Raw genomic sequence first — 15,907 nt, forward strand, 5'->3', positions numbered from 1 at the left:
AGCCTATTAATCTTTCAGTCATTTCTACACCCCCCCCTCAAAAAAAAAAAAAAAAAAAATCCCACATGCATACTACCCTTTAGGGCTAAGCCCCGGGTGTTTCAAATGTCTGGCTCCGCCTCTGCTTTGGAGTTGAGACGAAGCTGTGTGAAAGGCATTAGCCATGTTGCTCGGTGATAGCATAATATTCTGTTTTAGCTAGCTGAAAGGTATTGTTTGCGGCAAATACCACAGCCTTGAAAAAAGCTTGCATGTGAATTTTCAGTCAAACTTTTGGTCAAATACACCTAAAACAATGTCTAGAATGTGAAATGTTGGTATAATGGTGCTACTTGAAGCCTGAAAACGATCGCCCATAAAAAAAAACAAAAAACGAGCAAACAGCAGTAGCAGACGTCCTGACTGGATTCTACGTTAGCATTTAGATCCCTCCAGAGTTTTGTGCACACGGTTTAGGTAAAAATTAAAAAGGTTGAGGTTTTACATTTAGTTCAGTATTACCTGTTGCCTGTGTCTTTGTCTTTTGGGAAAATACTTTACACAAGTAATGGCTCAAAGAGGATTCCTTTTTTTTTTTTTTTTTTACTGTGCTGCAATTGTTTACTGGATTATTTGTGCCATTAATTAGTGTCAACTAATTTTTATTCAATCTCCACACAGGATATGCTTGTGAAGATGGAATATGGGGGAGAGCAGAAGTGCGTTGAAGTTCCACAAAGGGATGAATGAAGGACATGCATATTGTATTGAAGAAATAAGAGATGAGAATGCTGTTATTTGCATTTACCATGTCAGACCTTTTGATAAACAAAATTCTAATGAAAGTGAGAACATGTATACTGTTACATCTTTCAGAAAATGTTTTGAAATTGTGGTGCACAGTTCAGAATAAATGTTTTTCAAAAACCATTGCATCTTTTTAGTAAATGTTTATTTCCAAAAGAAATTTCTAGAAGTTCAGAACAGTAAAATTCCCGCTTTTTAGAATGAATTAGAAGATAACTCTTAAGTAGTTAAACTAAAATACTCTTTGAGAGTTAATATATAAACTCTTAACACTAAGTGTTAAATTATCAACTCCAGACAGATTTGGTGTTTAACACTAAATCAGAGTTAATGTACCAACTCTCCAAAAAGAGTTAAATTAACACTCTCTGGTGTGGACCCATATAGACACTTTAATAGTGTTGAAATCAAATCCGACAGTGTTAATTTGGACATGCTGGATTTGCTGTGTACACATGTTTCTTTTTCAGCTATTTATTGATAAGTGACTTTTATGTACATATATATATATATATATATATATATATATATATATATGTGTGTGTGTGTGTGTGTGTGTGTGTGTGTGTGTATATATTGTGCTATTCTTAGTTAGTGTAGTGTATGTCTTGTTAATGTTAGTTTATAATGGAGCACTGTAACAAAAAATAATTTCCCCTAGGGATCAATAAAGTATTCTGATTCTGATTCTGATTTTCAGTCAGATTAGGGTTATATGTTTGTTTGGGTCTTGACAACGCTTGAGATGGGTTTTTCTTTTTAGTTTTATGTGGATGGGGGTATTTTATTTAAAGAAACTTGGGGGAGCTGTTTTAAAAATTAACCGTGTACTTGTGGATGAAGACAAAGGCAACTGCGACCCAAGAGGTGAGCTCTTTTTTTTTTTCAGCATCTAGTCATTGATCTGAAGGATACTTTAGGACACATCACTTATCCTATTTAGCCTATTAACTTTACAACACAGCTGAATCTATAATGCTGACAGAAAGAGGGGATAATTGTAAAATGCCAACATGTTCAGTTGTTACATGTTACCAAGCCAAGAAGAAGGAGACAAAGGAGACACTGATACTTGATACAGACACATAGTATAATATAGTAAACACCAGTATGAAATGTAAAATTTGGTTCTAAATTTCTTTGTCTAATGTGTATAATGACACAAAATCACCAGGCAAAATAGGTACACTCGAATAAGAGGATAACTCTTATTTAACTACATTCAAGTACTGCATAAATAATTTTAAATAGGGCCTAAATTGTAGGTATTTTACAGGAAAGGAGAAACAAATTATACTGTAATTAATTTTTCAATACAGTGGTCCCTCACTATAACACGTTTCACCTTTCGCTGCCTTGCTGTTTCGCATGAAATTTTGCATGCTTTGTTTTTTACTGAGCCCCGCAGGGGACATGGGAGAAAAGAAATGAAGATGAACTTTTGCGAGATCTCGCAAAACTTCAAACTGGTGGGTAACAGACATCTCCAAAAACGTTGGAGCACCTTTGCAAATATATGATGTCTTGATAAAACAAGCAGATATTTGAAGTGTACACAGCTAGATTCTCGCCTGAAAAGGCTGGCCCACAAAGGACACATTTGGAGCAGCCTTTGAATTGGGCCAGCCTTCGTCGCCTGGGTCGTCAGCTTCAAGCTGGCAGCCTCTGAAGGATGCAGCCTATTTTGCGAGATCTCGCAAAACGTTTGCGAGATCCCGAGTTACTTTTGCGAAATCTCGCAAAAGTTCATCTTCATTTTTGTTCTCCCATGTCCCTTGCAGGGCTCCGTAGTTTTTTCTTTTTCTTCTTCTTTTTTTTTTTTCAGCACATTGTGTTCTGCATCCTGATTGGCTGTAGACCAGATAAGAGAGAGATAAGATAAGAAAAAAAAAAAAAAAAGAAGTTACAGAGCGTGAGCAGAATATTATATATATATATACACACACACACACACACACATATAAATACAGAGATATATAAATAAAATATACGAAGGGGATAAATAGAATAAATAGGAATAAAAATAAAAATACAAGTGAATTGCACATTTAAAGTATTGAGGTCTATTGCACCGTTGACTATTAACAAGAGTATTGCACAAAGGTATTTCACAGTGAAGTGAAGAGGCGCTACAGCTTAGTTGTTCCCCCCTCCTTTGTCCTCCTGTTTCCCCTCCCTCTCCCCTCCAGAGAGGCGTTAAACAGTCTGATGGCGTGTGGGACAAAGGAGTTTTTAAGTCTGTTGGTTCTTGTCTTTGGGAGAAGCAACCTGTCACTGAACAGACTCCTCTGGTTGTTTATGGCCGTGTGCAGAGGATGCCCAGCATTGTTCATAATGTCCAGCAATTTCTTTAGTGTCCTTTTCTCTGCCACTGTCACCAGAGTGTCCAGCTTCATGCCGACCACAGAGCTAGCCTTCCTGATCAGTTTCTCCAGCCTGGATGAGTCCTTCTTTGCTGTGCTGCTCCCCCAGCACACCACAGCATAGAAAAGTACTCCAGCAACCACTGACTGGTAAAACATCCTCAGGAGCTTCCTGCAGATGTTAAAAGACCTCAGCCTCCTGAGGAAGTACAGTCGGCTTTGGGTGTTTTTATACAGGTGCTCTGTGTTGCATGACCAGTCCAGTTTGTTATCCACCCACAGCCCGAGGTACTTGTACTTGTTGACCACCTCCACCTCCTCCCCCTCTATCTGAACCGGCAGGGGACCTTCTCTGGACCTCCCGAAGTCCACAACCAGTTCCTTACGGTGTGTTCACACCGAACGCGATGGACGCGAATAAAACGCCCCTAAATTGACACGTGTACATTCGCGTCTCAACGCGTGTCCAAGAAAAATCCATTTTGACGCGCGTGAACCGGAAATGTGGGAGGAATGTGGGAGGAAGTTGTGCCAGACCGGTATCTTTGCAAGATGGCAGCTTTCGAGCTAGCGCTTGAAGAGAGAGTCTCCCTTCTCTATTTACTGTGGAGAGCAGAGCAGCAGCGTAAAAGACGTCCTCGCTGTACCTGGGTCCATCAGGTCCTCCAGAGGCGTGAGCAGTTTGGTGAGTTTCACCATTTGCTCCAGGAGCTGCGCCTGGATGACGGCCGATTCCAGCGCTATCACCGTCGGCCAGTTTGAGAACCTGCTTTCCCTCGTCGGTCCCAGCATCGCCCGCCTAGACACCAACTACAGGCGCTCAATCCCACCTGCAGAGCGCCTGTCCGTCTGCCTGAGGTTAGTAAAAGTATTTAATACGGTAGTCCTTTATTGATACCTGTGCTAATATGCTAAACCATCCATTTATACACTGCTATCATGGATGTGCTATGCTAACAGTGAATGCTGTCGGTGTTTACCGATAATATTCCTAGTGATACTCAGACGGTCTCATCAAGTCCCGATTTAATTCGATTTATGCTGTTATCAGTGTTTGAATGATAGCATGGCTGTGGTGTCATAGGTATGCTCTCGGTGTTTGCTGATATCAAACTGGTATTAGGACCAATGTGGGTTAATCTTTGTAGTGATACTCACTCCTTTTTTTTATTTAGACCTGGTTTAATTCTGGGATAGTTGAATATTTGTATATAATCACCGCAGACTGTTTTGGATTATATCTAAAATATATCATGTAATTATCCTTATAATTACAAAATGTTTTATGTAAGATTTATGTTTTGTAATTTGGAATTTTGGAATTTCAATAATGTATTTTGTAACTGCAGTACACATAATACTCATTTTAAACAATTTTGTCCAGGTTCCTTGCCACTGGGGACTCCTTCAGGACCATCGCGTTCAGAGGCTGTCCTGGTGAGGGAGAAGTTCATGGCTCACTTCTCGGCAGAGGGAGCCGTGTCTTGGCAACCAAAGGAGTAGCCTGTTTGAAGTCTGAGTGACTTCCCCACAACGGCTCTTTTAAGAGCCACCCACAAACCTCTAAAGAGTGTTCCTGTCTTTTTAAATTTTTCTTAATAAATGGAGCTCTACGCCAAAATAAACTAACCTCTTTTTACTCTGCAACTTGTTTTCACTATGTTCCTGTATACAGTGTGGTGCAAAAGTTTGGGCAACCTTATTAATAGTCATTATTTTCCTGTATGAATTGCTGTTACAGTAAAAAATGTCACTTACATATATCATATAGGAGACACACACATTGATATACACTACATATTTATATTATTTCTCTTTTTTTGTGTTGCCAATTTATGCACCTGCTTGATTTGGTTTAAACAGTTATTGCACACTTTCTGTAAATCCAGTGAACTGCATTTCACTTCTCAAATATCACTGTGTGTCTCCTATATGATGTATTTAACTGACAATTTTTATTGTGACAACCAACGATTTGTACAGGAAAATAATTACTTTTCACAATGTTGCCCAAACTTATGCATCCCACTGTATTAGTATGTTTTGTTATTAGTGTAATATGAAATAAATTCTACTTTTGTCAAGTCGGGTGCCAATATTTGCTGTGTAGTAGAACAAAGACATTTGTCATTATAAATGTTTATTTGATAAAATATATAAATTCAGTAACAAAAGGACATAAATAACATAAATATATGAAATCTAACTATTTACAGACAGACAGGAATAAAAAGGACCCAGCTTGGAGTGGAAGAGCCTCAGGGAGAAGGAGGATAAACATAAGAACATTGTTTCTGCTCTGGAGAGCTGCTGCCTCATCAGAAAACTACTGATCACTAGAAAAATTTGCATTTCCTGCGAAAATGCAGTGTGGATGCTTTAAAGCTGAAGCTGTATGCAAAAAGTAGCTGAAAAAGCTGAAAAGTTGCAGAAATTGTAAAAACTTTGCAGAAGCAATAGCATAGCAGAACTTAGCAGAAATATTGTAACTTACCAGAAACATAACTTCTCAAAAATACAAGAATTTAGGATAAATAGTATAAGATAACAGAAAGAATATATTTAGACAAAAATACTTAAGCATTACAGAAACACTATGATTTAGAAAAATAGTACAACATAGCAGAAATACTGTGATTTACCAGAGACACTGTGATGAACTATGAATATTGTAATTTTAAATTAAGACTATGTTTTAGCACAAATATTATAATTTGGCAGAAATACTATGATAAAGCACAAATACTCTGGTTTAGCACAAATATTATAACATAGCAGAAATACAATTATATAGCAGAAATGGTATATTTAGAAAGAAAAATATAATATAGTAGAAATAGTATGATTGAGCAGAAATACTACAATATAGCATAATAACAATGATTTAGCAGAAATACTATGATTGAGCAGAAGTACTAAGATGTAGTAAAAGTACTTTGATTTAACAGAAATACAATTATGGAGGAGTAATACTTTAAAATGGGAGAAATATTGATACACACACACACATACACAGAGCCTAAAGGGAAGAGTATTTGTGCCATGGAGTGTTAAGAATGTGAGGTCCATATTAGAAAAGCTGGTAAAATCATAAAAGTTTGCAGAATTGTAATAAATGATGAATATGAATTACTGGTCTGTGACAGTGTATTAATTTGTAGGGAAAAAAACATGTTGACCAAGGTGGAATCGAACCCACGATCTTTGGCTTGCAGACCCGTGTCATTACCAACTGCGCCACTGGGAAAGAGAGGAGCCGTTTTGAAAAACAGGGTGATGAGCAGTCAGAATTAGATCCCGGTGAGAGGCGAAATATGCCGTTTTTTGGAGTTACAAAACGTTGTGTAACTCAAAAACTAGGTGGACTAGAGGCATAATTCTTGTACTGGGTGAATCAGCGGACTTTGGTGTACTTTGACTGCGATTTTCATTGCTCTTTGTACAACCGTCGCTGAGATATGACGAGAGAGGAAACGGAAGACCTCAGACATGATTGGCTGGCTGGGAAGCCGTGCAGGCCCTGATATGTGATATGTGTCTGAGTCCGCACAGAGGATTGGCTGCCTGGCAGAAATATATAGAAATAGTATGATTAAGCATAAATACTACATTTAGCAGAAATACTATATTAAGCACAAATCCTATAAAAAGCAGAAATAGTATATTAAGCACAAATCCTATAAAAAGCAGAAATACTATATTAAGCACAAATCCTATTAAAAGCAGAAATAGTATATTAAGCACAAATCTTATAAAATAGCAGAAATAGTATGATTTAGCACAATAGTAATAAGTTAAACAGAAAAATTGGAAAAGCAAAATGGACAGCTGAAAAAATGCTGAACATGCTGAGGGTCCCTCAAATATACTTGTTAAATGAAAAAAATCAGCAAAAAAAATATATAACAGCCACACAATCAGAAATATGTACACATAAGGAAACACACATGCACAGAGAGACACACACACAAGATCCAATTCAGTCAACCAGTCTAAATATATTGAATTTGAATCTTAGAATGAGATCATCCCATTAAAAGGCCTTCTCTCTCTCTCTCTCTCTCTCTCTCTCTGTCACACACACACACACACACACACACACACACACACACACACACACTCACTCACACAGGGAGAGAGAAGTAAGTTTCTAGCTCAGTCAGCCATGGAGCTGCTGAATTTGAATCCACCAATCAGAGAGCCTGTGCACTTTTTCCCGCCAAAACAGGTGCATCTATTTACACACGCAGCACAGAGAGACACAGGATTATCCGGTTGTTCAGTCTGACGTCACTAGCCGTGTCTGGGTCTAAACTCCGCTGCAGGTCCATATATCAAACGATCACTATGGCATTACTGTGAGTTGAAAAACTGTCTAAAGTCTTTCATCTTTAATAAAATGATCAGCGCTCTGCTCTACCAGGTGTAACAATTGAGTTTAACATCCAGGCATCCATGAAAACGGAATTTATGACATTTAACGGAGTTAGAAGTTAGCAGGGAGTTAGCTCGCTAGCTTCTATCTAAATACAATATAGCATGTCCTGACTGCGGGGTTTTGGAAACAAATTAAAACGTACAGCTCTGTTATCACTTCCAACATAAATGAAGACAGAAAGCTAAACAGCAGTGACGTTTGTAGGGTTACTGAAGTTTGGCTAGCTGGTATATAATGATGTGCTACGTGACCGCTAGCGACACAGCTATGTTAGCATAATATAAACAAGCTAACTTTTTTTCCACTTGATAAAAGTTACCGTGAGTGTTCTCGGTGGTCAGGAACAAATGTAATTGCATGGCAGGATGCTGTAAACGGACCAAACTTCAGCCAGGAGAACAACTGAGATAATCCATCCACAATACGAGGTTAGTCATTCATATACTGCTGCATGGGCTGGGCTGTAGTTACATCCTAAGGTTTTAAAAACTGAGCTTAAATAAATGATTAGCGGTAATAAAAGCCGAGGGAGGTCAACAGTGATCGCTGACTGTTTTAGGAGCTTTTTGAGATCAAATAGAAGAAAATACATAACATTAAACATGTTAACAACACAAATGCCATATTAAACGCAGACTACTTTAGACCCGGAAGTAGGATTCGTCGCGTCATCACTGAACAACCGGATTGCAGTCTATTTCTCATAATGACGACTCCCCTCAAACAAATGACCATAATTTCCTAACCGTAGGGGCTAGAGCGGTCATTCTTACACCGTTTTGTTCAGAAGAGATGGGGGAATCTTCAAGTGTTGACAATTTATCATTAAAATATGAATTTTTAGAGATATATGACATGGATGACTTGTTGACTTAGAAGCCACGAATTCCCCAATATGCAAATTTGAATGCCTCAGACCACATATATGATTGGCTGGCTGGGAAGCCGTGCAGGCCCTGATTTGTGGATTTGAATTCCTCAGCCCTCAGATATGATTGGCTGGCTTAGAAGCCATGAAGGCCCCAATATGCAAATTTGAATGCCTCAGGACACATATATGATTGGCTGGGAAGCCGTGCAGGCCCTGATTTGAAAATTTGAATGTCTCAGTCCTCACAGAGGATTGGCTGCCTGGGGACCTGGCAGAAATATATAGAAATACTATGATTAAGCATAAATACTACATTTAGTAGAAATACTATGTTTTAGCACAAATACTATAAAAAGCAGAAATACTATAATTTAGCAGAAATACTATATTAAGCACAAATCCTATAAAAAGCAGAAATAGTATGATTAAGCATAAACACTACATTTAGTAGAAATACTATGTTTTAGCACAAATACTATAAAAAGCAGAAATACTATAATTTAGCAGAAATACTATATTAAGCACAAATCCTATAAAAAGCAGAAATAGTATGATTAAGCATAAACACTACATTTAGTAGAAATACTATGTTTGAGCAAAAATCCTATAAAAAGCAGAAATACTATATTAGGCACAAATCCTATAAAAAGCAGAAATAGTATGATTAAGCATAAATACTACATTTAGTAGAAATACTATGTTTTAGCACAAATAGTATAAAAAGCATAAATACTGTAATTTAGCAGAAATACTATATTAGGCACAAATTCTATGAAAAGCAGAAATAGTATGATTAAGCATAAATACTACATTTAGTAGAAATACTATGTTTTAGCACAAATCCTATAAAAAGCAGAAATACTGTACTATGATTTAGTAGAAAAACTATAAATAATCAGAAATACTATATTTGGCAGAAATACTATATTTTGCACAAATCTTATAAAATAGCAGAAATAGTATGATTTAGCACAATAGTAATAAGTTAAACAGAAAAATTGGAAAAGCAAAATGGACAGCTGAAAAAATGCTGAACATGCTGAGGGTCCCTCAAATATACTTGTTAAATGAAAAAATCAGCAAAAAAATGCACAGGGAGAGAGAAGTAAGTTTCTAGGTCAGCCTGGGAGCTGCTGAATTTGAATCCACCAATCAGAGAGCCTGTGTACTTTTTCCCGCCAAAACAGGTGCATCTATTTACACACGCAGCACAGAGAGGCACAGGATTATTGCAGCCTATTTCTCATAGTGACGACTCCCCTCAAACAAATGACCATAATTTCCTAACCGTAGGGGCTAGAGCGGTCATTCTTATACCGTTTTGTTCAGAAGAGATGGGGGAATCTTCCAGTGTTGACAATTTATCATTAAAATGTGAATTATTAAAGATATTTGACTTCTAATGCACCATAACTGAGTAGAGCGAAGCAAAAACTGGCTTGACTTGCCCTCAAACAACGCTTTGTAACTTGAAATCTATTTGGAGTATCGATATCATTCTTTCACCGTAAGAGACAGCAGGCTTTGGTGAACAGTCATGGAAATTTTCAGGTCTCTATGGAAATCCAACAAAAAGTTATGCCGAGAGAAAAAAGTGGTTCATTTCCAGAGTTTGAAATCTGAAGAAATCTGAGCGACGGACGAATTTCCTACCCTCAAACAAGTCCAACTCATTTCAGAACGGTAATACGTGAGAAAGAAATTCTTGAATTGTGAGCGTCACGAGTGTCTGAAGATATACCGGGACAAGCCTCATGTCTTAACTTTGCTTCGTTAAGGAGATATGACGATTCGAATATGCCTCTCATTACAGAAATGCAGCGGTGATTTTGAACAAACTCTCCATTCACTTTATATGGAGAGTTTTCCGACATTGTGTTGGTCTGAGGAGATTTGCGAAAGTTCTATGAATACCACAACAATGATAGTGACATTTTCGGAAACCCAGCAAAAATACCTACGTTTTGATGTATAATTTGTGGAAGTTGAGTGAAGATTGAGCAAGTAGCAAGAAGTAGTTCGGACATGAAGAGAAGACTGCAAAACCTTCAGTGGCACACTGGAAGCCAAGTGCATAGCAACCATAACAACGCATGTATTTTGTGAAAAATCACAATTTTGCAACTGAAAACTTTAAGAGGCATAAAGGTAAAACGGTAAAAGATTTGAAAAAGCTGAATCATACCTGAATAGCCCCATAATTTGAGAACATTTTAAAGTTTGAATGGTTGTTCTACGTGAAAATATGAGGAAGTAGTTAAGTTTCAGAAACAAGCAAATTTTAGCAGAATTGCAGAAGTTTCCCATTCATTTCAATGGGACTAATTAAGCTTAATATTTTAAAAAGTATAATAGTGAAAAATACCAAAAGACATAGCAGGAATTAGCAGAAATAGCAGAATATTTTAAAATTTGAACGGTGAAAATTGGCTGAAAATTGTGGAAGTAGTTAAGTGCCAAAAAGTGTGCGGAAGTCCCAAGAGGAACTCAATAGTGTGGATGCTTAAAGCATCCACACAATTAGGGTCCAATGTTTCCAAATTTAGCACAGCTGTGCTGTTTTCATAAACTGATTTATAAATTTGGAATTTCACGAATTCTCGTGTCTGAGGCGGCATGCTCTCCAGAGCAGGAACAAGGCTGAGGAGGAAATGTTCAGTTGCAGACGGACGTGGCCTCTTTAGGGTCTCCAGGATAGCCAGCTCCACCGCCGATGGACCGTCCTGGGACCCTTCCCTCGCCCGCCTTCGAGCTGTCCTCCTCTGTGGGCCTGTAAAACACAGAACAAAACACCACAAAGAAATGAGAAGGCTGCTACTAGATTTTCATTTTCAAAATTGAAGAAAACCAGGATATGAACAGATTGGTTGTAGATATTTAGTAAAGGTGATCACAAGGGGATTCAAGCAAGTAAAAAGCTATCAGTGCTTGATGTTCATACCTGTGGGTGCAGCAGCAGGAGTGGAGGGACCAGGGACTGGGGAGTCAGGAGAAGCAACATGGGAGGACTCTGCTGCATGATTACTTGACTCTATCAAGACAATATTAAATGTTAACAGGTTGAAGACAATAGTCATAGAGAATATTATATTATTATATACTTATTATTATATACAGTGGTCTCTCATTTATTGCAGCACATGAACAGTAGTCACAGTTCTCACAAGTTGATTCTCAAAGTGCAAACCTTTGTCGATTTTAAAACGTATTATGCCGCGCTTTTTCTCCGTCTGCGGCGCCACTTTTGTGCGCCTTTTTCCCTCCCCGGTGCAGGTTTTATATTTCCGAATGAGGGTCATAGTTAAGAGTGTTTTTGTGCTGTTTTTTTCTATTGGACATGATGGATATCAAAACCAAACATGATAAGTTTGGCAAGCGCAGGAGACACGACACGGAGGAGATTTGTCATTTGGGCTGCAGAATGCAATGCTGTACGGTGCAATAAAAACAAAATCAGCGAAAAGGCGAGGCAGTGACGGATGAACAGCGGGACTACTGTATACTGTTTATTAATAAACAAAATATATTCCTGTATGACAACACGCATTAATTAACTGCCTACATTAATTCATTGTAAACATACCTTCTGACTGACACTCCCCTGCTGCCTCTTCGGGCTGTCCCTGGTCCTCGGGGGAGAAGTTCTCCACGGTCCGCACCATATTACCGCTAGTCTCCCGCGGGGTGAGGAAGGGGTCCAGAAACCCCATGACCGCGAAGAACTTCCATCTCCTCCCCGATCCTGCTGCCGACCCACTCCTCTTCTCCTTCTCTGCCCTCTTCTCCTTATTATAGGTGTCCCTGAGGCTCTTCCACTTTCTCCTGCAGATGTCCTCTGAATAAACGCATTATCTGGTTAGCGGAAAGGTATTTGTACAACAGTGGGAAAATCGCGGGACAGTAGGCAGGCTTGCTAGCTTGCTAGCTTTTGCGCGGCTTCATCGGGTCAGTCTGAAAATTAAAAAGAAGAAGGAATGAACTTACCAGGTTGCCCGATCTCCTCACTTATGTGTCTCCAAGCTAGGTCCTTTTTATTCCTGTCTCGGTAAAAATAGTAGCTGGCATCATACAGCTCAGGGTGGTTAGCCACAGCGCTGATTAGCTTTTCCTCCATACTGAATGAAGAATGAAGGGCTTTGGCTGGATCTGCCCCTTTGACCTAGGTCAGAGCCACGTCACCAGGCTCCTGATTGGTTGTCGCGGCGCAATTTGACGCTCGAGTTCAGCTTTTTCCAACTCGAGCGGTAGACGCGAAACGCGCGTATGCACAAAATGCAACACAAAAACTGACGCGCGTGGTTTTATTCGCGCGTCAAACGCGCCAGACGCGCTACACTGACGCGCGTTTCACGCGTTTTGGCGTTTTCGCGACGCAAATCTGCTTCCGAATTTTCGCGGGACCCGCAATCGCGCGTCATCGCGCCTTTCCATTGACTTTACATGTAAACCTGACGCTCTATTCGCGTCCATCGCGTTCGGTGTGAACACACCGTTAGTCTTTGAGGTGTTGAGTTGCAGGTGGTTTGTGTGACTCCACGCGACAAGGTTCCTCACCAGACTTCTCTACTCCTCTTCCTGATCATCCCAGATACACCCCATGATGGCTGTGTCATCTGCAAACTTCTGAATGTGGCATAATTCAGAGTTGTAGCAGAAGTCAGAGGTGTACAGGGTGACCATTGTCAATCAATCTCGTGCCGTGTCTCCAGTACATTACAGAATGTGTCCAGCTTGTCAAGTTTAAATAAATCTTTGATCGCTACCAGTGTGGCTTTGAAGTGCTGTAGTGTGTGTTTGTAAGTTTTCTCGCCAACAAACACAACAATGGCGATGAAACATTTTGCACCGTCAAAGTCACCTGCGGGTTTCTTTGGTTTCATTCTATAATACTGGACTTATTTTTCTACAAAGGTTTGAACTTTGAGAGTGTTTAAACAAGAGAGAAAAGTGTGAAAATGTTCATGCCTGTCTGAGAAAAGTGTATAAAGTGTGTTGTGAGGGGTTCTATAGCCTTAAAACATCTATAATAATTGTATAAAAATAAAGTTGGCTACTTCGCAGATTTCACCTATTGCGGGTTAATTTTAGAACATAACTATCCCGATAAACGAGGGACCACTGTACTAAGTAATTTATTGAGAATTTTTCAGAAAAACAATATTTCCCCATTGGATAAGCAGAAGAGAATGGATGAACGGATAATATTTCACCATTTTACTAGGGTGACCAACCGTCCTCTTTTTTGCAGTTGTTGACTTGTAAAAGCCTATCGTTTAAATATGTTAAAGTTTTCTTTAAGCAATTGTATTATTAAAGTTTTTCTTGACTAAGCCAAATCTTCTCTTTTTTGGAAATCAAATGGAAATCAAAATATGGTCACCCTAATTTTACAAGATAAGTTTGCTTTACTTTATGGGGTGCAGCCCATATTATTGAGTCATTTAACCTGGACTGAATTCATGGTATTTTACCAGACAGGAGACACTCCTTTCCTGTACAGCTCTTTTGGTAGTTATGTTTAAACAGTGATTGCGAAAGAAAAAAAATATCCATCCATCCGCTTATCCTTTTCAGGGTCACGGGGGGCGCTGGAGCCTATCCCAGCTGTCATAGGGCGCAAGGCGGGGTACACCCTGGACAGGTCGCCAGTCTGTCGCAGGGCCAACACACAGGGACAGACAACCATTCACTCACACATTCACACCTAGTGGTAATTTGGATTATCCAATTAACCTATCCCCACAAGCTGCATGTCTTTGGACGGTGGGAGGAAGCCGGAACCCAGAGAGAACCCACGCAAACACGGGGAGAACATGCAAACTCCACACAGAAAGACCCCGGCCTGATGTTGGAATTGAACACAGGACCTTCTTGCTGTGCGGCAACAGTGCTAACCACCGTGCCACCGTGCTGCCCAAGAAAAAAAAAATCTTAGAATTTCTTAAACATTTCTTGCATTTTTCAACTGTCTTTTTTTCATCAACAACATGAAGTGCAGGTCTTCAGGGCCAGCTTATGTGATAGGAATTCCGTGGAAAGTGCAGGGTATCAAGCAAGTCCAGGGGATCAATCACTGCTCAATCTCATCATAACAACTTTATTCTCTTAAACATTAGATCTTTAAACCATAGTCTAAGTGGATATATCACCTGAAACTTAGATTTGCTCTAAATCTGACCAGGCCTGCTTCAATTCACAACTGAAAAGTGTCTGTAGTATATTTTTGCCTGTACAGTATAGTTATTTATTTATTATTTTATTTTGTAACAATGGAAAAAAGTATTTACTCCTTTTCTGTTAGCTGACACCCATCCTAGAGTAAATAAGTGCAACAGACAGAAGTGGTACCAGCAAGTACAGACAGATTTACACTTTAAAAGATTGAGAGAAACTGTATTGTGATCTAAGGAGCTTGGAAGGAAAAGCATCTGGACTTCTTTAACCTCCTAGAACCTGGCGTCCACATATGTGAACGTCACATTTTGGGTTGCCTAGACTAAAATATGTAAATCATGTAAATTGACAGAGTGAGTGCACAGAGGGCACCAAATTTTTGCAGAGTTGCCACAGACCTCCAAACTTCATGCGGTCTGCAGATCATGTGGATTTAGTCGTGAACCGTTTACCAAGCAGCGCGACCTGATTTCTGCTTGTCTAGTCTGCCATCTGGTGGAAAAAGGCGGTAAGTGCACGTATGACCGCCTGGGTCCACTTTTTTTCTTCTTTGTTTCTGTCTCAAATAAGCAGCTGCTACAAAGAAACCCCCGAACTGCCTCGCTTCTGTGTTTTATCCATGCCGGCTCCCTTACAGTCCGCCGGGCTTTGAGAAACACGCGCTTTATGTACGTCCGTTACTTGGCTAGCCGAAGCTGTTAGCTTCCTCAGCAGCTACAACAGACTGCGACGTTTACGGTAGAGGGTGTTTGTACTAGCAACCTCGGACGCTGACTTCAGCATTTAGATAAAAAAAAAAGAAGACGATGACGAAGCGGCGACTGCGTTAAACAGCTAACTAGCTTGAGCCCGCTGGTGAAGTGCGGTTATAAAACAAAGGGATTAGCAATGCTGGCCTCGGAGCTGTAGCAACACCTAATAACGGTCGCAGCTAACAGTTTTTACAGTAAACAAATGCTATGACGAAAAGCATTGCATAGAAGTACTAGTATTGTGTTAATCACAGGATAAGTCGCTCTACTTTCCCCTCTGCTGATGTGAGCGTTGGTGGTATAGTGGTTAGCATAGCTGCTTTCCAAGCAATTGAGCCGGGTTCAGTTCCCGGCCAACGCAAAGTCATTTCTTCACTAAAGTGGCAACTTTAGATTCTACTGTTAACAATTGCATATTTAGAAACGTGCTCACCCCAACGGTTTTCATTTGGTGTCTGAAAACTAGCGTCTGAAAACTTTTTGTGGTATGAAAACTAAAGTCATTTAAACACACTGTTAGAAT

The 15,907-nt window shown here is 39.4% G+C and overlaps 1 protein-coding gene across 1 annotated transcript; it reads right to left on the minus strand.

Moving 5' to 3' along the window:
• Nucleotides 1-2,345: 2,345 nt before the first annotated feature.
• On the minus strand, nucleotides 2,346-12,572 carry LOC146713364 (uncharacterized). The gene is made up of 5 exons (XM_085437920.1): nucleotides 12,443-12,572; nucleotides 12,042-12,293; nucleotides 11,400-11,489; nucleotides 10,975-11,228; nucleotides 2,346-2,465 (listed from the first exon to the last, which is right to left on the minus strand). The coding sequence occupies exons 1-5, from the start codon at nucleotides 12,570-12,572 to the stop codon at nucleotides 2,346-2,348; spliced, it is 846 nt and encodes a 281-aa protein (XP_085294046.1).
• Between the last annotated feature and the right edge of the window lie 3,335 nt (nucleotides 12,573-15,907).

Source organism: Copadichromis virginalis, linkage group LG3, assembly GCF_057382275.1.
Source record: "Copadichromis virginalis isolate Kocher_CV1m ecotype Utaka linkage group LG3, C_Virginalis_male_GT1.1, whole genome shotgun sequence".
Taxonomy (NCBI): Eukaryota; Metazoa; Chordata; class Actinopteri; order Cichliformes; family Cichlidae; genus Copadichromis; species Copadichromis virginalis.